The sequence below is a fragment of the Malania oleifera genome, chromosome 2 (genome assembly GCF_029873635.1).
Source record: "Malania oleifera isolate guangnan ecotype guangnan chromosome 2, ASM2987363v1, whole genome shotgun sequence".
NCBI classification, from domain to species: Eukaryota; Viridiplantae; Streptophyta; class Magnoliopsida; order Santalales; family Ximeniaceae; genus Malania; species Malania oleifera.
Genome location: NC_080418.1, coordinates 144,520,689 through 144,545,175, shown reverse-complemented (window position 1 = coordinate 144,545,175; position 24,487 = coordinate 144,520,689). Strand labels below are relative to the sequence as shown.

At 35.1% G+C, this 24,487-nt stretch overlaps 1 protein-coding gene across 1 annotated transcript; it reads left to right on the top strand.

The window, feature by feature from the left end:
- Positions 1-288: 288 nt before the first annotated feature.
- LOC131147934 (zinc transporter ZTP29) lies at positions 289-19,675 on the top strand. Its single transcript, XM_058097603.1, has 13 exons — positions 289-391; positions 475-902; positions 1,645-1,703; positions 1,785-1,877; positions 1,994-2,083; positions 2,177-2,258; positions 13,047-13,102; positions 14,450-14,506; positions 17,579-17,619; positions 18,038-18,105; positions 18,491-18,547; positions 18,638-18,755; positions 19,286-19,675. The coding sequence occupies exons 2-13, from the start codon at positions 839-841 to the stop codon at positions 19,326-19,328; spliced, it is 828 nt and encodes a 275-aa protein (XP_057953586.1). The 5' UTR covers positions 289-391; positions 475-838; the 3' UTR covers positions 19,329-19,675.
- Positions 19,676-24,487: the final 4,812 nt, after the last annotated feature.

Here is a 24,487-nt window from a genome sequence, read left to right as displayed (position 1 = left end):
TTGCAAAGTAAGGTGATGTCAATGATACTTTTTGAATTTTAGCAAGTGCAATACAATTAAGTTTTAAATTTAATTGACCATTTGCGAAATTCATCTAATTTAATAAATATCTAGAAACAATATATTCTATGTCATTTTGATTGAAAATAAGAAATTTAAAATGAAAATTAATTTTAATAAAAAATTATATATGTAAAAATAATCAATATAATATTTTAAATTAATTTTATGTTAATTCATTCTAGGGTTCATTTTAATTGAGTAATGCTATGCATCACAAATCCACATATGTTGTTCCTTATTCTCCATTCATTGTTGCCACTTAACTGCACAATGTAATTTAAAATATTTTTCAGTCTAATTTAATGTAAATTTGTACTTTTTTCAAGAGGTATGTGATAGTTTAAAATATTTTTCAGCCTAATTTACATTATTTTTCAGTCTAATTTAATGTAAATTTGCACTTTTGCCCAGAAATTTGTGATTTGTGATTTGGATCCCTCTCATTTGAGTCATGCCCATTCCCAGCATCAATCTCCAAAAGACGAAGATAGGTATAGGTAGAAGATCAGGAGAAGAAGCTACACGTTTCTTGGACTCACCCATCAAACCATCCCTTTCTTCCTACTGTACATATTCTCTCTCTCTCGCCCTCTCTCTCTCTCTCTCTCTCTCAACAGTTTTTATGTGTTGGGAGTTGAGAGGGGGTTTTGCTTAGTTAAGCTTTGTCCTCAACGCAATCAAGCACTATCAATTTTCGTCTTTTACTTGATTTTTCGCCTCCTTTGAATTTGTTCGGTCTTGTTCGAGTGCATTGGCCTTTGGAGCAGATACCCACATGGATTCTCAGGTCATGGTGGCTCTTGCTCTCTCACTCGTTGGTGGATTGAGTACTTCTATAGGTGAGAGGAGCTCGCTTTCACTGATAAAGTTGATCATTGATACGACTCGAATTTGATAATCGTCTGGTTTGTCTGGCAAACTGCAAGCTCCCGTTTTATAAGCTTACATTTTTTTTTCATGTGACTTGCGCAGCGGATATAATCCTTAGTAAAATATCAAGTGGGTAATCGCTTAATTCAGATTTTAGCTCCTATTTTGTGTTTTTGGCGTCTATGGAAGCAGAAACTCTGCTGTAAGCGAAGTTTGGTACTTCGGTGTAACGTGGGTTGATATTGGTTTTAGCGTCAAATTTTAAGCTTCTTAGTCTTCGAGTTACTTTTTTCCTCTTTAATGGTGGGAATTTATTTTCTATTTTTTTTTTTTAAATTGTGAGGTGTTCAAAATACAGTGTATTGGGCTTACAATTTGGAGTTAAGCCTCAATTTTGTGGTTAGATCTTCTTGTTATGTATCTTAATATAACTCAAAATTGGATATTCGTCCAATTCAATTGGCTTGTAAATTTAAATTTTTAAGTATCTCGTAATTTGACTATGTTTTTATGTAATATGGTGCTTAAGATATTGTGATTAAAGTATTATGATTACTTTTTTATGATCTTGATTATTAGTCAGAAATTTGTTTATATGAGTTTATTACAAGTCCATCGTCAACCTTTTTTTTAAAGGTTAAATGAAAACAGTTTCAAATCATTTTTTTTTTTGTTTCAGAATCTAATTATAGGTCCTGGCTTCTGAAACAGGTGCTGTTTTTGTAATTCTTAATCAGACTCCGAGTTTGAAGATGCTTGGGCTTTTGCAAGTAATGTTCAGAAGTCAAATTGTCCATTTCATTTCCTGGTTTAATGTGGTGACAATGTTTAAGCCTCTTTCCTTCATATAGGGTTTTGCTGCTGGGCTTATGCTGAGCATATCTTTTCTGGATTTGGCTCATAATGCTTTGAATTCCATTGGCTTTTTGAAAGGAAACCTTTGGGTAAGCCATCTTCATTATGACTTTTTTCCTTTTCTCATAATTTGAGCAGATTGCTTTTATAATGCAAATCACTTATGCTGATATGACAATTAATCTTCAATTGATTGGGCATACAGTTCTTTGCAGGTGTCATATTTTTTGCTGTTGTGGCCAGTTTCATCCCAGAACCAAGTCTTGTTCCTAGTTCAGATGTGAATAGTAAGAAGGTTTGGATAATCTAGCACACTCATTGGATTTGTTGTTTTGCTTTCAAAAACACATTTCACTTACTGCTTCTATATTTGGATGCCTGATAACAGAAGAATGGGGATGAAGGGGGTAAGGACATTATGAAAAAGCATCGCCGCCAAGTTCTATTTAGCGGAATTATTACAGCAGTTGGTATGAATGTTGTGTCAAATCTGTTGAAATGTTCCTCATTTATTGTTTGAAGTGTTCCAAAATGTTTTTGTGCACAATCATCGAGTTGGAAATGGCTGGATATCTAAGTTGTCTGATTGATTTCATTATATATTGATACTGCTGAAGACTAGTTTTTTTGTTTTTTAAATGTTCAAAGCCTTACCTGATACTGATTTCTTCAGGATCTAGGATGCTAAATTAAGATTATGCCCCAGGATGAGACCTATTCCAAACTTTACTATATTGGTCTGAAACATTTTAGTTTTAATTTGTTTCATCATATCTCAGAATATTTAGCTGATATAACTCAGATGAAGTGAAAAAACTGAGCCTCTTGGTGATATTACTTGCCAGCTTCTTGTAGAAATCAGAACCATATACAGGTGTTCCACAAGATAGATTTGAGAGCTCATCCAAAATATTTGTGCAGTGGATTTAAATAATAAGTCATGATATTCTGGGAAAAGAATCAGAATTATGTTTTCTTTTCCTAGAAATTCCAACATTCTGACTTGTCATAATGTGAACTGTTTCATTATATTTCATGTACATTTCTTGTGTAAACTGGATAACTAACCTCATTGTTTGATTGCTGGATGTGGCCATTACCTAGTGCTAGTCCTACAGAGCAGGGTCTTTGGAAGGGGTGAGTTGGACTAGGGCCTATCCTATTTTGGTATGAAGTGGCTGCTAGGAAGACGGTTGCACATTTGCACTGGATGACCTTGATGTATATGAATACATGAGAAAAAAATCCCCGATATTTATCAATACATGGGGATGGTATTTGGGTGGGTATTTTGTGCTTTGCACTTCTTTTCGTCATTTGTATGTAGGTTGTCCTCATTGAATTTTGAGCCTATTTCTTCCTTCTTTATTTCAAATGGGGATGAATTCTCTTGGGATACTTTTCCTGCTGGGCCCACCCATTCGTATGAAGCCCATACTTTATCTCAATGTTACTCTTTCATAAATAATCCTTATCCTCCATGAAATTGCTAATTCCATTTCTCAAGGAAGAATTTTTTGAAAGAGGTGAGATCTTTATATCTCCAAGCCTCCTTGGATATTGGGTCGTTTTTACGGCTTCTTAATTTTCTAGATGGTATAAGCCCTCTCCCATATTATCCTAAACGAATCATCTTTGAATTCCTTCCAACCTCCTATCTATTGAGCAAGGGATGGGAAAGGGAGACATGAAGTAGACTGGTAGGTTTGATATCGTGAGCCTTCCCCCTGTCGACAGACTTGCTCTTCCACCCTGCAAGTTTCTTTTCAATCTTCTCAATTATGGGAGCCCATTAGAATTTCTCCTTAAATTTGGCTCCAAGTGGCAGCTTTAGGTTAAAGGAAGTTTCTCAACCTTACACCCTATAGTCTCTGACAAGAGACCATTATCCATCCCATCCTCAGTGCAATTCTTTTGTCTTGGTTTCTTGGGAAAGTGTGGAACTCGCTTGGGGCTCTATTTAGAACCATTTCTCATCTTTTCTCATTTATAATAAATAGAGATTTTCTTCATATCTTAAAGATGCATAGTTTGAGTAGCAGCTTCTATAACTATAATACTACTACGTATTTTTTTGCCTAGTGCCTATAAATACTGTTTCTAATTATTTTACTTGATTTTCTGGAAGAATGGATGCTTTAATAAAGAGATAAGGAGTTTGTACTGTTTATGGGAAGGTCAAACAAGAAAGGCTTAATGACGAAAAACCTGAAATTCAGAAAAAATTTCAATTTGATCCGAAAGTATAATTTGATGCAAATTCTATCTAACTTTTTAATTGTTGCTATATTAGATGTCCCTCAAACTGCTGTAGGTTTCTGCCTTTTCCATTTATGACAAATTTTTTTTAGAAGACATGGAAGCTAGGGCCAATAATTTTACTTGAGAGACAGGATAGAGAATCAGCTTTGAAATTTCATCATATTAGTTCTAACTATAGGGAGAAGAGAAGGAATATCTTTTTCCATGTTTTCATCTTCTGCATCTCCCCATTCACACCACAGTAAAGATCCTCCATTGAAACCGACTTAGCTGCCAGCGGCTCCTTTAACCCATATTCTTCAACATAGTAAAGCTAGATTTTTACAAAGAGAAAAAAACTGCTGCTGCCTTTGTGCAGCTCAAAACAGAGCATCCATGGTGAAGCCCATCTGTATCATCCTTAATTTGCGCTAAAAATTCTGGGTGAGTTGGGCTGCTCCGACTGGTTTATTTTGTTTTTCTTAGGCTTTTTCCGTTATCTTGCATTTTCTCCTTGTGCTTAATATTTGTTGCTTGCCTTCTTCTAAAAGATAAAAAGTGCACTAACCAAACCAATAAAACTTTAAACCTGCATGTCTGAAAACCTACACAAAAAGGTAGGGACAAGGGCTTTGGCATGTCAGACACACATTGACCAGGCACATGACAACAATTCGTTTGGTAGGCCCTACCAAATGCATGTTGGGGATGTGGATGGTGATGATATGCCCAGTACACTGCCTGATACACCCAAGAATTTTGGCTTTTGAAGAAGCCAGGGCCTGTGCCCTGTGCTGGGCTGACAAGGGCAATCACTGATCACAAGAATGCCCTAAGACACTGCCTTGTAGGGGTGTGCAAACGGTCGGTTCGGCCAAATTCGGCTAATTAACCGAATTTTTTGGTTAACCCCCAACCCGTAACTGAACTGACCGAATTGATTGCTTTAACTGAACTGTACTCGACCGAACCAAATTTTCGGTCGGTTAACCGAATTTAACCAAATACAGTTAAAATTAATTATGAAAAACAAAATATGATTGCTGTATAGTCTCTCCCCCCCTCTATATGTCTACAAAAAGACCAATCGAATCAGAAACTAGATCGCCAGAGAGCAGATTGTTACCTGCCACAATAATTTCGGACATCGACAGGTCAGATCTGTCTCTCTCTTGCTTTCTGGTAGATTTGATCCATGGCTCTGGTCTCTGCTCTTGCCAAATACCAGCTCGTCTTCTTAGGGGACCAATCTGTGGGAAAGACCAGCATCATCACGCATTTCATGTACGACAAGTTCGACAACACCAATCAGGTAAATCAAAAGCAGCTTCCAGTCGTTGTTCATCTCAACAATTTCATGTTTTCTGTTCCTTTTGCGCTAGATCCAACCCAGATTTTGGTTTGCGCATATGAATATGAATGGTTCTGCGCAACTGGAAGACTTGAAGAGGGAACTGCGATTCTGCATTTCTGCAAATGAAGGGAAGAGCAAGAGCCGAAGACTCAAGTCTTGATCACTCGAAGGGAAGAGCCGAAGAGGTTTGGAATGACACGACCAGTTTCATATGTGGAGATTTGAGTGAAGAGCTGGTGAAGTTGCGACTTGCGAACTGCGAACTTGGGAAGGGAAGAGCAGAAGAGGGAAATGGGAAATTGGGATTTAGGAATGGCCGAATCCTGAATGGAACCCTAGCGGCCAACCCCTAAAAATTAAAATCATAAATAATATAATTTAATAAGTTATATTTAATTATTAATTAATTAAAAATTCGGGTAATTCGGTTAACCAAAATATATATTACCCATAACCAAACCGAAAACCGAATACCCGAAATTACCTATTCTAAAATCGAATCGAACCGAACCAAAATATAAATTACCCGAACCGAACCAACCGAACTCGGTCGGTTAATTCAGTTAAAACCAAATTATGCTCACCCCTACTGCCTTGTATCATCAATATTATCTCTGCCGGCCCTTGTGATGCAGCATGCAATAAGAGCTACTTTAGTTTCCTATTTTTATTGTATTTTCGTTTTTTTTTATTTAGGGTATTTTAAATTTTTAATCAAGATTTTAGGATATTATAATGTTGGAAGCAAGATTCTAGGGTATCATTTAGGAAACTAGTATTTTGGATTAATTAGGTTTCTTAATTAGTTTCTTTATCTTACAGGTATTGTAAGCCTACATATTAGGATTATATCTCCAAGATTCTAGGTTATTATCATTTAGGAAACTAGTATTTTGGCTGGATTAGGTATCTTTATTAGTTTCTGTATCTTCCATGCATTGTAAACTATCCCTATGTATTAGTTTTTATGGAGATTGGAATTAAGAATTGAAGTTGTAGGATGGTGTTCCTGCACCATCCTATTACCAGCAAAATCATTCTGTAGCTAACATCCACCAGCAAAAGAGTTCGCTTTATGCTACCTCCTCTACCGGTATTTCTGTCCAATCCTCTCCAAGGTGGGGACCTCTAGGCAACCCTCTTCACTTGCAATAACCCATGCTACCCAACGCCACTGACTACCGTTCCACTAGTTTTGGTGACACTCATATGTGTTTTTAGGGAGTGGTGGATTTTGAATTGTTTGTATGATTTATATATATGGGTGGAAATAGATAATAGTTAATCGAAGCCCCATTTTTTGAAAAGCAATGCTTTGAAAGATAAAGACATAAAACTTGAAGTGTAATCCTTTTACCCTTATGGTGTGAGGAATATTCCTTGAGGCATTGAGGCAGAAACTTTTTGGGAGTTTTATTTTTTAGACAAAGTATTTGAACAAATTACATAGAATATAAAGTTACAAATAAAGTGAAAAAATTCAAATAAGGAAATATTTGTTGGCCATTCTAAGAGCATTTGCTTGAATCATTTAGTAAACATGCAAGAATTTACTATAATATTACAAAGTTGAAATTATATTCATGATCTAAGATCCAATTCTCAATTATTTTGGAAAAGTTGAGATTCAAGAGTTTTAGAGATCAAATTGTATTAGGGCATTCCTTTCATATAAACATTTGGTTGTCTTTTTGTAGCCAAATATAACTACAATTCGCACATCTAAAATGTGTATGCCTCAACTAAAAAGCGCAAAAGGGCACAATTTTGGTACTATTGTGCAACAGTGCAAGCCTCATTGTTAAATGTGTTTGCCTTCATGGAATTTGGTATTTTAGAATATGCCTCAAGGCACTTTGGGCATGCCTCGTCTTAGGGCGAGACTTGGAGCCTTTCAAAAACATTGTTGAAAAGTTCAATCTTTCATTTTCCTCTAGGCCTGTGGTGTGTAAAGCAAACATGGAATGAGATTGATGGAGTAGGGTAATTCACTCTTTTTAATTCTAGCTTTTCCTCTATGCAGCCACAATTCATGTATACTCTCCATCGGGATGGCTGCAAACACCACCACCATCATGATGTCATCCATATTAATCACGTTTACAGCCATCAACAACCTTCAAGGTCGCCACACTTATATTTAGCTAGCTCCCAAGCATACTCTGCCTAGGCCAAAACAAAAAATAAAAAATAAAATAAAATTTAAACTATGATGAAAGTGGGAGTCATTGGGCCATTTGAGCTTCACATATAGATAGTGCATTGGAGAAGACAAGGGCTTAACATAAGTGTTGAAGTATTAGGTAAAATGGAAGACCTAATCACAGCGATAGCTCTCTCCCTTTATTTATAATACATGTCAAATACATACCAATGACCATAATACCCTCACTAACTCACACTTACTAACATAACACTAGCACATACTAATAATGCTAAAATGACCAAAATAACCATTAGCACTCCCTCTCAAGCTGGTGCATAGATATCATATGCTCCTAGCTTCTTGTTACGAATGAATTTAACACAAGCAATCCCCAAAGCTTTAGTGAATGAATCAGCAAGGTGTAAATCAGAATTCACGAGCCATTGTGATGAGCTTCTGCACAAGTTTCTCTCAAATAAAGTGGCAATTAACTTCAATATATTTTGCCCACTTGTGGAATATTGGGCTGGAGGCAATATAAATTGCTGCTTGATTTATTGCATGTCAATTCAGTTGATTGGGAATGTGAAAAATCCAATTCTTCCAATATGTTCTTTGACCAAACAAGTTCACATATAGTGTGAGCCATGTCCTATACTTTGAATCAACACTTGACCTTGGCACTGCAGTTTGTTTCTTATTCTGGAAAGAAGCCAAATTACCATCAACAAAGATATAGTACTAGGTTACAACAAAAAACAACGACAGCAACTACAACAACAACAAACCTTAAGTCCCACTAGGTGAGGTTGGCTAGATATAGTACTTGGTTGTGGATTTTTAAAAAACCAATCCCAATCTCCATTTGTATATCCTTGAATATAAGTGTGACCTTGATCCTAATATAAGAGACATCTCCTAGGTGCACCTTCTAGATATCTCAAAATGGCATATTACTACATCTCCTAGTTACTTATTCTCGGAGAATCAAGAAATTGACTCACAATACTTGTTGTAAAAGTTATCTCTGTTTGAGTGACTGTGAGATAATTCAACTTTACAACAAGTCTTTAGTATCATCCTAGGTCGGGCAACAAACCATCCGTATCTAGCACTAATTCACTTTAAGGATCCATGGGTGTATTAGTAGGTTTGGATTCCAATAGCCGATCTCATCGAAAAGATCAAGAACATACTTCCTCTGTGACAAAACAATTCCATGCAAAATTGAAATACTTCTATACCCAAGAAGTACTTGAATGGTCCCAAATCCTTGGTATGAAATTTAGTTTGCAGAAAATACTTTAGGCCCTAGATACCTTGATCATCATTACTAGTAATCACAATATCATCCACATATAGAATAAGCAAAATCTTACCAATGGAGTATGATAATAAAATACATTGTAATTTGTTGCATAGCATTGGTAGAAGATAAGACAAAGGAGGGGCTGCTTAGATGGTTTGGGCACTTGAAATGTAGACCAAATAGTGCACTAGTGAGGAGGAGTGAGCTAGTTATGTCACTAGTAGTAGAAGGGGTAAAGGTACACCTAAAAAAATAACATGGAATGAGATAATGAGGAAGGATTTAATAGCTCTTAAGATACGAGTGACTTTAAAGATATGTTTATTTTTCCTTTCTGCAACCCCATTTTGTCGTGGAGTGGGCATAGAATGACAGATGAGTAATACCAGCGTGAGTTATGCATGTAGTGACATGTAGTGAATTGGGTACTGTACTCTTTAGCATTATCACTCTGAAGTATCCGCATTGGAAAATTAAATTGAGTTTTATTTTATAACAGAAGGCTCAAAAGATATGAAATAATTCTCAGACCGATCTTTTATTAAATAGAGCCAAGTCATTTTTTGAATAATTATCAACAAAAGTTACATAGTATCAAAAACCCAACTTGGACACAACCCGACGAGGACCCAAGGACTAACACAAAAGGGCTTGCTGCCCGTTGATTGACTCGGGAAGCAAATGGAATGCAATGATGCTTTCCCAAGTCACAAGACCCACACTTCAGACTAGACACTAAACTTAAAGTAGGACCTAGTTGTTGTAACTTTTCCAAGAAGGATGACCTATGCAACAATGGATTTGGCATTTTGTGGCAGCAGTAGTGTAGGTGATAAAAGGGGATAGTAGCTCAAAATGGTATAGTCCACCGACTTCATGTCTTTTCTCAATCACCTTCCTCATCTTTAGATCTTGAATGACCTTAGAATCATGAAAAAATGTTATTTAACAATTCAAAGATTTGATAGTCTTTCCAACTAACATAATATTAAAAGAGGAACTTGGGGATATAAAACTTTGGAGGAAGAGAAACAAAGGAAGAGAGATTTACTATCCTTATTCTCTTAACGGAAATAGTGAACCTATAAGCTAGAATAAGTTGATGTAAATTTTCAAAAAATTAGAGAGTAGAGAAGAAATTAGGTATGCTTGTCATATGATCAATGGTGGATGAACCTATAACCTAGTTACGCAAGGACTAGGGTGAGGAGTACTGGATGATATGTAAGTTGTAGGATTATTTATCTAAGAAGGAGATGCAATGGGATGGGAAGCTTGGTCGGATGCTTGATATTGCTAGAATTTGGAATACTGTTTCTTTGAATAGTATGTTGCTCCCCGCTTGAGCCTAAAAATGTGGGGTCTGTGGTGATTGCATTGGCAATGCAAGGAGGTTTACCGTGAAGATCCTAACATTACTCAATAATATGATCTTATCGTCCATAGTGAGGGCATTTGTGAGGAGGGCCTCTATCTTGTCTATCTCTTCCACCATAGCCACTTAACCACCTTGAGAACTTACACAACTGCTTGGTTAAGAACTAGAATCACCATGTGTAACAAAAGCTTCCTTAGAACCAGGGGTTAAAACATTAGATGCAAGGGCTGGGGAATATGTGTTGGAGGAAGCATGAAGAACGTGAGAATGAACATCAGCAAAGGATGGCAACTTTGCACTATCAAGAATTTGGGACCGAAGTGCCTCAAACTTGGGTTTCATATCCGTTAGAACCCAAAGAACTATCATCTACTCCCTCCACTTTTGCTTCTCGCAAATATCAATGATCATGGGTTGCACGATGTTAAGTTCTTCATGAATACGCTTCATCTCTTCAAAGTACTTTTTGACAGCCTTGTCTCACTGTTGTAAGTGAAAGTAATGAAGGGATAATCGTACATGTGTGTAATGTTTCTAGAATACAGAAGCTTGACATAATCCCAAATCTCCTTGCATATATCCAGAAGTATGCACATCTATGCAATTTGGGGCTCCATAGAGTTCCAGGAGTGGGAGACAATCATTTCATCTTCCTGAATCCACACATCTTTCCTTTTATCATCAAAGGGCTCATATTAGAACAATTGTTCAGATTTACCTAAGTGGCTAAGCCTCTCAAATAGATCTTAACAACCTTAGACCATTGAACATAGTTGTTTCCATCCAACTTTTCAACTGTTATCTATGGTAGTGATGGAGGGAACATACTTCTGGGATTCATGGACTCCATCCCAACACTCACTAATGAGGCCAATGGCAAACAAGGTGAATGGCATGAACAACCAGAACTACCACAAACAAGGGGAATCACTGAAACAACCACAAATGAGTCACCAACAAATTGATACAACTGCAAGGAACCAACATACTAAAAGTGCCACTGCCCCAAGAGACTAACTGATGACCTTAAAAGTATCGAACAACAACTGAGGAATTGCTATGAGTGAACAAAATACATGACCAACAACTTAATATTTGGGTCTATTGAAGAATTTAAGTCATTTTGGAGGAAATCGAGGCAAAGCAGACAGAGAAGATGTCTCGCGCTGGTGCATGGGGTTAGAGCTGCTAGCAGTTGGCTGACATGTGAGGACTCCTTCGACGATGATATTTCACAGACTTATCTGGTTGGTTTTGCAAAATATGAAGGGGTTCTTTCGTTTCTGAAAAGGGCAGCAATGTTCAGGAAGTTTCCAGCGACTGCTGTGTTTTTTGTGAATCCCTGGACTCGTTTCTAGCTTTACAGGTGCGGTTGATCCTCCTATAATGGCAGATTCACATAGGATGATTAGGTTTGAGGTTTGGTTTGGTGGTAGGGTTTAGTTCGGAACTTGCTCTGATACCATGTTGAAGTATTGCGTAAAATGGAAGACCTAATTGCAACGATAGGCCTCTCTCTCTCTCTCTCTCTCTCTCTCTCTCTCTCTCTCTCTATTTATAATATGTCATGTACATACCAATCATGGTTTTGAAACCTAGGTGATAAACCTGGTGAAGGCATTGGATTGGCTGGACTGGTGGGTCATACTAGCGGTCAAACCAGTGATGTCAATTTAATATATATATATTTGTGTGTATTTATGCATGCATAGAATGATTATTATTATAATAACAATAACAACAAAAAAAACACAATGATCTAGGATTGTGTTTGATACAGTGGATTTTGTCCAAATGTACTTAAATTTAAGTCAGATTGTAGATTTAGATTTATATGGAACTTAATAAATTTATCCTACATTTTTTCCAAATCTACATAAATTTGAAATCTAAAGTTTGAAGTTAATGCTTGTAAGCATGTAATATATGATAACATTATAAAATGTTGGTCATAATCATTTGTTTTTAACAAAAAAAACAATTATTTATAAACAATCTAGATATAATTTTTATTTTTTAAAATTATTATTATGAGTTGAACAAATATTGGAAAAGGAGGCAAAGAGAAGAGTTTTGATAGTTGGGTTCAATTAAAAATTAGCTACATTCATATTGCATTTGTATTTTATTTACTTGATAATTCATTACGCAATTCTTGGTGGGTATGGTGGCAGGGCAGCAATGTTCCTTGTTCCAAACCTGAGACTCAGGTTTGAATTCCGGTGCACTTCCGCTATTTATTTTTGGTGTATAGTTGGCTTGGCTAAGCTGGTTGTGGCACTGGTTCAGGCCAGTTCGGTCCAGTTTGGACCAGGTCATCTGGGTTAAATGTGGGTTGCTCCAAATCTGAGTTATGAGAGATAACCAGACCGGCCTAATGATCAGTTCCGATTGAACCGGGTCAAACTGGCCTGTCCAGTCTAGGTTTTAAAACCATGATACCAATAATACCCTTATTATCTCATGCTTACTAAAATGATAACACTAGCACATGCTAAAAATGCTTAATGACCAACATAACCTTTAACAATAAGGAAAATTGGTTCTCTCTCTCTCTCTCTCCAAGTGGGATGTGGCTTCCGCATTAAAAAAGGATCGTAATATGGTATCACATGATAAACAGTTGAAAGCTTAAAAAATCTAGTTTATAATTGCAACAAATCAAAGTTTGCGATAAATCAAAATTTATGTTAAAGTTCAGGATTTTTCATTTAGCCAAAAGAGAAAATAATAACAAACTTAATGATTTGAAACCTGCTGCTTCCGCTATGTAAACAAAGTACTTATATTGGTATGATATGATGGGAAGCTTTTTCCTTACATGTTGCAGGCATAAGCTTGCACAATTTTCCTGAAGGAATGGCTGTGTTCCTTGGATCAATGAAGGTACGTAAAAGTTTTGTACTGTTCTTCTGTAATAGATCAATTTTTAGAAAGAGGAAACTCTAAGAAACTGAATTATTTTCATAAAATGAACATTATGAGATATATAATCCAGTGTAGCTTTCCAAGAAGCATGTTTAAAATATGTTTTAGTTTATGGTCCCAGCACTTTGATTTTCTTCGCTCTGTTGGAGGCTACTAGGCCTGAACTACACAATTAGATGTAAGGGTGAGCAAGCGGTCGTTTCGGCCAAATTCGGTTAATTAACCGAATTAATCGAACCGACCAAATAGAGGGGCCTCAACCGTTCGGTTAACCGAATTTAACCGAATTAATTTGAAATTAATTAATAAAAACATAATATAATTGTAGATTTTTTTACCAAATACTAATTAACATATTAACAAATTAACATATAGTAATTAACATATTAACAAATTAACATATTAACAAATTAGCATATACTAATTAACATTTACTAATTTATATTTAAATTTTAATTAATTATTAAATCGTTTATTTTTGTTAACCGAATTAACATTCTTCTAAACCGAACCGATTAACTGATTAATTGAATTTTGTAAAACTATAACCGAACTGACCGATCTTGTGTTCTTAACCGAACCGAACCGACCAATTTCGGTCGGTTAATTTGGGTTTCTCCGAATTATGCTCACCCCTAATTAGATGTAGCCTACCACCCATCCCATGCACCTTCCTGCTCCTTCCCACCCCCTCCCAAGGTTAGAACTTAAGACGTCTAGTATGAAGTTCTGCAACTCTACCCATTGGAATGTCCACTAGGAGGAAATACTTTTAATATATTATACATACATTACATTATATTGTTCCAATAGAAGAATTTATTTTTTCAAAAAAGCATTAACTTCATATTAGTTTAAATTTGTTTTTTTTTTCCTTTTTTTTAACTGCATTTTTTCTTTCTTTATTTTTTCTCTAATGTAATTACCTCCTATCTAATCTATTTGCAATTTTTTTTTTTAAAAAAAATTTTGAAAGCCTATTCAATTTTAATGTTTTTTTCCATTCATTACTACCACCATCAACATTAAATTTATCTTTATTATATATATCTCGGCCATAAAACCCTAGCTTTGCCTTTGATATTGTCATTTTTTCATGTACATGCTTAGGCCGAGTGTGCTCATGAACATGTTGAAAATTTGAAATGATATTGTATTGCTCTCTGTTTTGATAAAATCTAAATTTTAACTATGTTGCTATTTGAAGACAAGGAAAAAATGAGCTGTTGAATTTCTTTTCTGGCAGACCATGTGTCACTTCTGTGGATGCCGCTTAAAACTTTTTGTTTCTGTGGTTTTTTGTAGGGTCTTCGTGTTGGACTTAACTTGGCCTTGGCAATTGCTTTGCACAATATTCCCGAGGTATTTATATTTATGTTCATGATTCTTTAATGCATATATGCTATTTAATATTTATGGCAGCCAGCGTAAAATTTGTCAGGTGACTATGATTTGAATCCTTACCGAATATTTGTTGTTGTATGCTATTTATTATTTATGTCCCATGGATCTCTTGAATACCTGCATCTTGCCATGAATGAAAATATTCTTGATTGTTATTATGACCTCCAAACTTTTTTTATAATGGGATATGATTCCCAATATTTTCTATTCTTACTGCAACAACAGACTGAGGATGCTAAAAAATTTATGAACGACTTTTTATTTTTTTGCTAAATGTGAATGAATCAGTTGGAAATTGGAATTGAGAGCATAAATTGGTTTAACTTTATAGTGAATTGCACATACCTTTGTCTTCGATAAGGTAGTGAAAATAGATACACTCCAACATTTCTGAATATCATAGAGTGCTTATAAATGGAGAAATTTTTTAGGTTCTTTTTTTTCCCCTGAAAATCTGGCTGGTAGTTTTTGCAGAACAATATTAGAGATCTAGATTTGTGGTATAGCTGCATGTGGCCAAACTAGTTTCTTTTGATCATGTGCCATTTATGCTGTGGTCAAATTAAGTTCTTGAAATACAATGTCATGTATTTTCTAAGAACCTATTGAATACTTTGTGAGTTTTTTTTTTTCCTAAAAAAAATAGTTGATTATTTTGTTGAAAAAAAAAAGAAGTAATGATGCTGAGAGCTCAACTGCATTCTACACAATTGATGCAAAAGGGAATAAAAAGTAAATTACTGCATTGGTGAATCAAAAACAAAATACAAAGGACGCTCCATTCTCTGCAATTATCTAAAAGAAATCAATGTCGGTGAATCCAAAACAAATCACAAAGGACTCATTCTCCGTAATTGTGTAGAAGTCTCCACACAAGCTTTTACCAAAATATAAGTTCTACTTTAAAGTTGGCAGTTCCACATTATCAATGATTACCTATTTTTTTTGCATCAACCTTTTAATCTCCTTCTTGGAAGCAAGTCCACTGGCAGGTGGATCAACATTCAATGAACTCTTGAACAAAGCAAAGATAAAAGATCATTAATACAAAGCAATTTAATGGGGCAAAACATATGGTCAATTGATTATGTTGCCTTGTTTTGCGCAACTGATATTGGGGATTGTCAATTCCTGCTAATTAGGTAGGCTGCCCCTTCTAATGTGTCACTGCCTTGAGAAAGCTAGCTACCTTGGAGCAACTATATGTCATCTGAATTCTTTTGGCCAGAAAAAGCCTCCTGGCCTCTTAATAACTCAAGATAGATTAGTTCTTCTAGTTGCATTTTTACCATAAATTTTTCAAGTAAGAATTTTGAAAGACTGGCATTTCAATGAAATGTATTCCTATCTTGATCAACAGTCTGATAGAAGCATTTTTTTTTTTGTCCCTATTGAACAAAGATAAGGAAACATCTTCGTTAGAACAATCTCGCGCATGGTTTTTTTTTTTTTTTTATAAATATTGTGCATGCCACTTGTACTTCTTAAGCTTTTGGTCCGTATTGCAAAAAGAAAAGGAAACATCTTCATTAGGGCAATATCCCACACCATTTTTTTTTTTTCAAAATGTTGTGCGTACCACTTCTCCTTAAGCTGGAATTTTAGAAAAAAGTAGCAAAATCAAGCACCATGGCTTTCTGAATTCCCAACTTCTAACTTTCCTCTGGCCCATGTCCAAAAAATGGAATCCAACCAGCCTGTCTTCATCCACAAGCCATCCCACGTTGCCATGAACTTCCAAGGCTATCTTGCTGAGGGAGTTCAATTCGCCATCCTAATGAACCGGGCCAAAACTTCAGCTTGATTTGGAGAGACACTAGCATTCCAGTCTACAAGCTGATGTTTGAATTCATCCCCCTACCTTGCCCAGAGGAAGTAGTCTAATTTCATCAATAGGTCTGTTGTTTTGAAAAGGGTCATAAAAAATACTTTTTTGATAGCGAGCATACCTCATAATTAATGTTTTTATTATTACTTTTTTTTTAGGCTCAATTCATTAAGAACAAATTTCCATAATTAACCTTTGCATGATATTTTTCCAAAGTTATTGAAATCAAGTTTGGATCCACAGTGACCTCTAAATCCAATAACACACTCTTCTTGAAAGATTCGATGCAAATAATCACATCATCTCCTATTGCGTAAGGTTCTCACACCACATTAAGGGTTTGGGAAGGGCATGATGTATGCAGCCTTACTACCACATTTTGGGGAGCTAGGTTTTAGTGTAACACTCGACGCTGGGCCAAAAATTGGCCTTATGTTATGAAATTTGCACGTTATTCAAAAAATTGTCTGCCATGAATTAGTAATTTCTTTTGCCATGTTCAAATGATTTTGTTCACCATAGTTTCATAATTTCCTCATTTCTTTTAATGGCGAGCATAAAGCAGATGAGAGCCATCAAAGAAATCTGCAGATTCATTTTGTTCCTTATTTTATTTTGACATTTTCTCCATCTAATCTTATTTCCATACTTAGTTTAGATAAAACTTGTAATCCCAAAAGTCTGCATTTTTGTAGTTATTGTTTTAATGCTGTTAGACACACGTGATAGATAACACCCATTACAGGGAATATAATAATTTTTTTTAAACACCACATAATAAACATGGGCAAAGAGACTAAAACCCAGGACCTTCTGGTAACTAGCTCTGATACCATGTTAGATTACCACTTTACCTAAAAGTTTAAGTTGTTAGGTTGTGGACCAACAATGTATATCAAGCTTTAACAAAGCCCTAATTTTTGGCTTGCCAGAAAATTTCTTCACATTTTGGCTATTTGAAATTGCTGCATTGTTTGCCATGCAATCAAAATCATCTGCATTTTCATGATGGAGATTTTGAAAAAGGAAAAAAATTAAGGACAGATTTACAGTCTTTTTCTGGGATAAAAAAATGGTACTTATTACTATATAATATACATGTACTATTATGTTCTGTATTTTTTATGGACAAGCAATTGTCTGACACAAGATAATTAGTAACATAATTCCTCATTGTCCTGACTTCAAGTTATCTTTTCCAGGGTGTTGCTGTTGCACTTCCTGTTTATTTTGCCACACAGAGGTAATAATTCCCTATTGCACCGTTTGGTTAAGCCTTTTGAGCGTCATTGTTTACAACAATAAAAGCAATATATTTTCCTTGTTTTCTTTGCCTCATATTTTTTTTTTTCCTTTGCTTTCTGCAAAGCAAAAACAGAAAGTATATTATGCAGACCTTTGTGCAAAAATGTAAATGATCATTATCAGTTTTATGTGTAAAATATAAATAGAATGGAAACTTCATATTCAAAATCTTGGCAGTATTCCTTTATAATTTTGGAAGGAAAAAACATTGTGTCCTGCTTCTTGTCATTATTGGTGCTTCTGGAAGACTTGGTCACTTGCATATTTATCAAGGACAGATATTTAGTGAGTTAAATCTCAATGCACTAGAAATTTTTTATCTGATATGTTAATCGGTGTTTTTGTACATTTCTCAGCAAGTGGCAGGCATTCAAATTGGCAACAGTTTCTGGCTTTGCAGAACCCCTTGGCGTTATAATTGTGGGTAAGTTGACTGGTAGCAAAGAAAGTGGTTTTGGTTTTCCCTGAAAAACTACTTTTGGAGTGGAAGTTACATTCTTCAAGTCAGAGCTAGGTGATGTTTATTAGGTGCGGAGTCTTATTGAATTGAAGCTTAATAAGGCATTTGAGAGGAACTCATGCCCTCTTCAACTTTGCACCCTAGGGAATTTCTTAGTCCTTTGCTGTGAAACATATGCCTGGTGAATATTTTAAAACATAAATATTCGTTTTTCCAAAAGAAGGAAAGTCTTCTGAGATCATTTGTATTGAAATTTTTTTCCTTATGTGTTTGATCTCTATGAATACTGTAGCATTTGAATTTCTTATGGTTAGATCTATCTTACAATGCAATCTATCTTACAATGCAGCATATCTATTCCCAAGAAGCTTGAGTCCTGAAATTCTTGAGGGCCTGCTAGGATCAGGTTTGGTCCCACAAGTTTTCATTGAGGGATGGAAGTATTTAAAATTGTTGTTTATACATGCTTTTTCATGGGTGAATGTATACCATGCAGTTGGTGGAGTGATGGCCTTTATAACCTTGCACGAAATGCTACCGTTGGCGTTTGAATATGCGGGGCCAAAGCAAGCAGTCAAAGCTGTGTTTGTTGGAATGGCTTTCATGTCTGCAAGGTAATCGAAGTATTGAACTAAAAGAGGAGAGAACTACTTTTAAAACTTCTGCCTAGTTTCATATTTTTGGCTAAAACCTCTTCCTATATTACTTAAATTCCCTGTCTGCATACTCTGCATATATATTGAAATAGAAAAATAGAGTTATCTGGCAGTTGTCTTGATTAGAGACTTACCTATTGAGAGTTAAAAATTTATCCTACCTCAAGAACGAACTCTCGAAAGAAATAAAAATGGGATTGCTAAATTCTGAGGAACACCCTTGTGGGGTTCTTTTCCTCTTTATTAAAAAAGACGTGAAATGTTATCTTCCATTAAGAAGAAATACGCCTGAAATGGTTCCACTCTGTTATTTCTGTTGCACTATATTTTGTGGTAACAGTAATTCCATAACCCACTGTTTTTGCCTTCTGCTTTGAACTGCTGATATAAATCTAATATTAATCAAGTTTTATTGGTTTTTTTTTTCTGCATCCCTTTGTTCTTGCACTCTCACATTTCTTATATATAAAAATCTGGTTATTTTGCAGCCTATATTTTCTTGAAATCAGCTTACCCAAGGAGATGGGCTAGTAGCTGTCAAGGAGCCAAATGTGCAATCCACAATGTTGTACATTCCATGCCAGGACAACCATTGCCAATGCCATACCCTCCTTAAGTCGCTTGCCAGAAAGAACATCTGTATTAATTGTGAACATTTTCCTACACTCACCTTGTCACTAACCAAGAAGCTGAAATATGTATGGCTTCTGCTGCAGACACACCAAAGAAGAATGAGAAAGAAATGCATGGATATGATCTTCGTCAAACTCGTGGTTCTTAAATGTTTCAGTTACTCAAAAATTATGCTGGTTACACATTAACAATGTTAGCAAGCTTTAATGCTTTTAATATGAATTCCTGGTGTGGGTTTCGGGTTATGTGGTGAATTGTTGTGTATGTTCTCCTTTATTTCAACTTGAAAAGCTTGCCTCATCGATATGCACGAAGGATGGAATGGTAGAGAGTTAAAAAAAAAAAAAATCCATCTTATATTTCCGTTCTACCAAGCATGGGATGGTTGATAGAAAGGTTTTCAATCTCTTCGACTTTCTGGTGAAATGCAAGTCAGTCACATGAGAAACAAATCTCATAAAGGGATTCATGGGGATTAAAGCTGTCTGCTCCCATCTTTCCTGCACTGGCAAAGAAAGCTTGAATTTGTTTAAGTTAGAAGGGAGGAGGGAGTGGTAGGTGGAGAAGATAAAGAGAACTCCACCTACACCTACATGGCTGCACTTAAAAGCAAAAAGAGAGGGAAAGTGGTGCATCGATTGGAGGAAGATGGGAAAACAATGCCTCTTTCTATGAGCTTTATTGCAAAGAGGAGCAACTTGTCAAGCAGACAAGAAATGATTGAATCTTCACCTTAGAAGGATGACCCAATTGGTCTTTCGCTGCAAGTTCTTGATTTATGAAGAATTGCAGTGAACCAAACAGAATTCACATCTAATACTGTGTAAAATTTACAATAACTTGTTTAGAAAAAGTAATGACGATGGTAACATGAATTTTTTATGCATGTTGTACCAAGTGTGACTGTTTTTTTGTTCCCTCGTCGATGTTGATTGAACCTGAATTATATAATGGGAATAACTCATTTAAGGCAGGCCCCTACCCTGCTGTCTCTCTCTCTCTCTCTCTCTCTCTCTCAAAATGTTCCCTTATAAATTTAAAATTTGTCATGATCGTAGCTATGCCTATATTATTCATATTTAGTTTGTAGAATGAAATGGGGTTCCTAATCATTACACCTTTGTCTAGTCCTTTTTTATAAAATCATTATTAAAAATCTAATGTTTATGTTTAGTTTGTGAAATAAAATGTGGTCGGATAGAAATGGAATGAAAATTTAAATGATAAATATGACAAAATCAAATAATAAAATTTGATTTCATAATTTTGTATTCTATTCTATTTATACTAATCAAATGAGCAGTAATATTAGGAATAAAAGTCATAATAGTTGCCGTTTGTATAATTTAAAAAGAAAGTGAAATAAAAGTCATAATAGTAGCCGTGAGTGTAATTTTTTTTGAAAAAAAGAGCTATTCAAAAATTTAATTTTTAATAACTAATATTTTGGAACAAAATTTCTTCCACAACTAAACAATTCTTTCTAAACTTCAAATGTTTGGGTGCTTTCTATAAATGCATGTATACAAGATTAACAATTTTAATAGGTCAGGAAAATTTCTTCCTGGACTTAATTATATGTAAATGGTACGAATGATTAATTGATATATTAGGTTGAGGAGTACAATGATTACATGGTACAATGAATATAACATATTGAAAAACGAGTGGTCTAGCTTAGAGGATATGGAAATTGACAAGACAGCTGATATATTTGAGGGAATGTGCAAAAGAAATAAAGAGGAGGATAAAATAAATAAATAAATAATTATATATGAATGATGTGGAACAACATGAATGCAAGGTTGACTCGTTAGACTTGACTAAGTCCTAAACTAACGTTTCCTCTTAATAGAAAGTTTTAGCTTCAATTATGTATGAAAGTTCATTCTTATTTATTAAGAAAAAGATACGAGGCTAGTGATGTCCTCCCCTAGTTTAATATTGTGGGTACGAAAAAATCATATATATTAGAATTTTTTAATATAAGTATAAGAATATGTGATTGTGAGAATTTACTTTGTGAGTCAGCAGGGACCGTGGATGGTGAGAGTTCGTTTTGTGAGCCAGCGAGAAGGATGGATGGTGAGAGTTTTTTGTGAGCCAGTGGAGACCGTAAATGGTAATGGAGATGTATTCCGGGTGTCGGATTAGTTGAACGTCCAATTGATGTACAGAAGTCGTATCTGCATTCCGGACTTTACCCTGAACAGTGAGACCTGGGGGTGGAGGATGCTGATCTGTAGGTTTGATACCGCACCAGGGGGTCCAAAGGGTTCGTTGGTGGCTGAAGTTCCTATGTAATAAAAAAGAAAAGAAAAAGAATATGTCAATTCTTTTTTAAAAAAAAAAAGATAAAAAAAAGAATTGGGATGTGGTTTAATAGGTTTTTGTTGTCGCTCAAATTTGGTGGGTTGATCCAAAATCTTGATTCTCTGAAAAAGGAAAACAAGTTTGGAGAACTCAGGATTTATTTTGAGAGATCTCTCAAATACTTAAATTAGGACTAAAAAATATGGAAGAGATTATGACAACAACGTAAAGAATTGTTTGTTAGATGTCTTACCTTACCCCTACAACCCCTTTTTTAAGTCGTAAGTGACCCCTTCAATACTTGGCCTTTACTTTTAAGGCAATTACAAGAGTTATACTCCTTTTTATTTTCCCCTTCATTCAAGAGTTACATGCACCATTATTGGTTCTCCTATATTACTTTGTGTTACGGATGTCCCTTTGACTTTTCATGGCAGATACTATTTTATTCCCCATTAGTTCTCCCCCACTCAGTGCCGACCTGACCTTAAGGCGGTTGAGGTGTTTGCCTAGGGCCCCAAAAATTTTTGGGTTCCCAAATCTTTTTTTAATATAATAATATTAACATTATTTATGATGCTATCTTCTCATACATTGACTTTCCCACTATCAAGTAAATCAAATTGTATTTTAAAATATAAAGTAAATGCAATTTAATTCTTTTTTTTTCAAATCTCAATGTATTTATAAAAAAGATAGATTGTTTTCCAAATGCATTTATTGTTTATAGAATTTTAGTAACGATACCTGTGACAGTAGCTTCTGTAAAAATAAGTTTTTCAAAACTTAAACTTATAAAAAATTATTTGCGATCAACTATGCCACTGGATTGACTATGTTATCAATAGAAGAAAAATACTTGAAAATATTGAATATAAAATTTTAATTAGTGATTTGCATATCAAAAAGTTAGCGAAATTAATTTTAAATAAAAATAAAAATTAAACAAAATATTAAGGACCCATAATTAAATCATTCACTTAGGGTCCCATATTATGAAGAGTCGGCCCTGCCTCCACTCTTGAGGAGTGAAAATTTTTTTCCAAGCCTGAGAGCAAAATTTAAGTTAACTTGCATCCTACTAAGTTGAGCTAAGATATGTCGACCTAGCAGAGCCAAATTGGTTGACCGAGCCAAGCATAGCTACCTAATCTTGATTGAGTTGATGTGCGCAGCCAAGCCATGTGCATGCTTCTAAGCTATCTTTACCCCCTTCTTTTTTCTTTTTCTTTTTTTTTTTCCCCTTTTTGCTATTATCGAGCAGCCCCCTCCCCCCCACAAAAAAAACTTTTTGTGGCTAAGCTTCACCCTTTTGTCAACTTAAATGAATAAAGCTCATCTTTGCATATATACATATATAATAAATAGAACTCATCCATAAGATTTTGTGAGGAGAACTCTAACTCATGTCCTCATAAGTAGTGCTCATTTGTTAAAATATGAGTAAAACTAATTTATTAATGAGTAGAACTCATCTTTTGATATGTGTATAACTCATATATTTATGAGCAAAACTCATCCTCCGACGCGAGTGAAATTCATTTGATTATGAGTAGAACTCACTTGTTGATATGATCAAATCTCATGAGTAGAGTTCATTTATTTATAAGCATAGCTCATCTATTTTATGAGTAGTGTTACTCTGTTTATGAGTAGAGTTCATTTGTTTTAGAGTTAAAAAGTTTCAATTTTTGGTTATTGTATTGTTTTTGTATGTTTACTTATTTTTATGATTTGTCAATGGGTTTTGATTTTTTTTTTTTTATGAATAAGTTGAATAATTAATTATTTGTTTGTGAAGAATGCATGTGAGAAATTAATAGATTTAGATGTTGGACTTAATTTACTAATATTTAGAATAATTTACTAATATTTAGAATGTAGTAGTGTTAGTGTTGTGATATGAATCGAATAATGAAGATGCACATCTGAATAAACAACAAAAAGTAAATAACACACAACCAAAACAAGAACAACACAAAGATTTATGTGGTTCGGCAAAGCCTACATCCACGGATGCAATGACACACAAATTTCACTATGGAAATCACAATGTATACAATACACTTATCAAAATGATCGCTCTCTCTTCAATATATGTCCAAAATAACATATATAGAAGTTCCTCGAAGGTTTCCCTCCATTTACGCAACCACCCAACGTTTAAAAATTCAAAATTCATAAAAACTGCTTGCAACCCAGACGCCATTCGTCGACGAGTACAAGGCTTCGTCGACGATCCACAGATGACAATTCGTCGATGAGAACATGCTTTTGTTGACGAGTTCAGATCTCTGAAATTTTCCCGCTCTTGGTATTTTCTCGTCGACAATTTTAGAACCTTTGTCAACGACTCGTTACTATCCACTCGTCGACGAACACAGGGCATTCGTCGACGAGCTCTACTGTGTTGCCCCTTCATGTTTTTTCCTCTTCCTTCTTTTCTTACAAAAACAAAGTATAAGAACCACAAATAGCAATCTCCACCTTGGCAATTATATGCCCATTAGGAAAATCCCAAAAAACATAAATTGCTCCATCTTGAACTTGAAATTGCTTGGTTGGATATGTCTCCCTTCTATCACTTGGAGACATGGAGTAAGTCCAAACAATGCTTGAACTTTTCTGAAGTAACTAATTTAGTCAGAATATCCGTTGCATTTTCAGATGTATGAACTTTCTCTAACAAAGTTCACCTGAAGTAATCAATTCCCGAACCCTGTGGAACCTCACATCAATGTGCT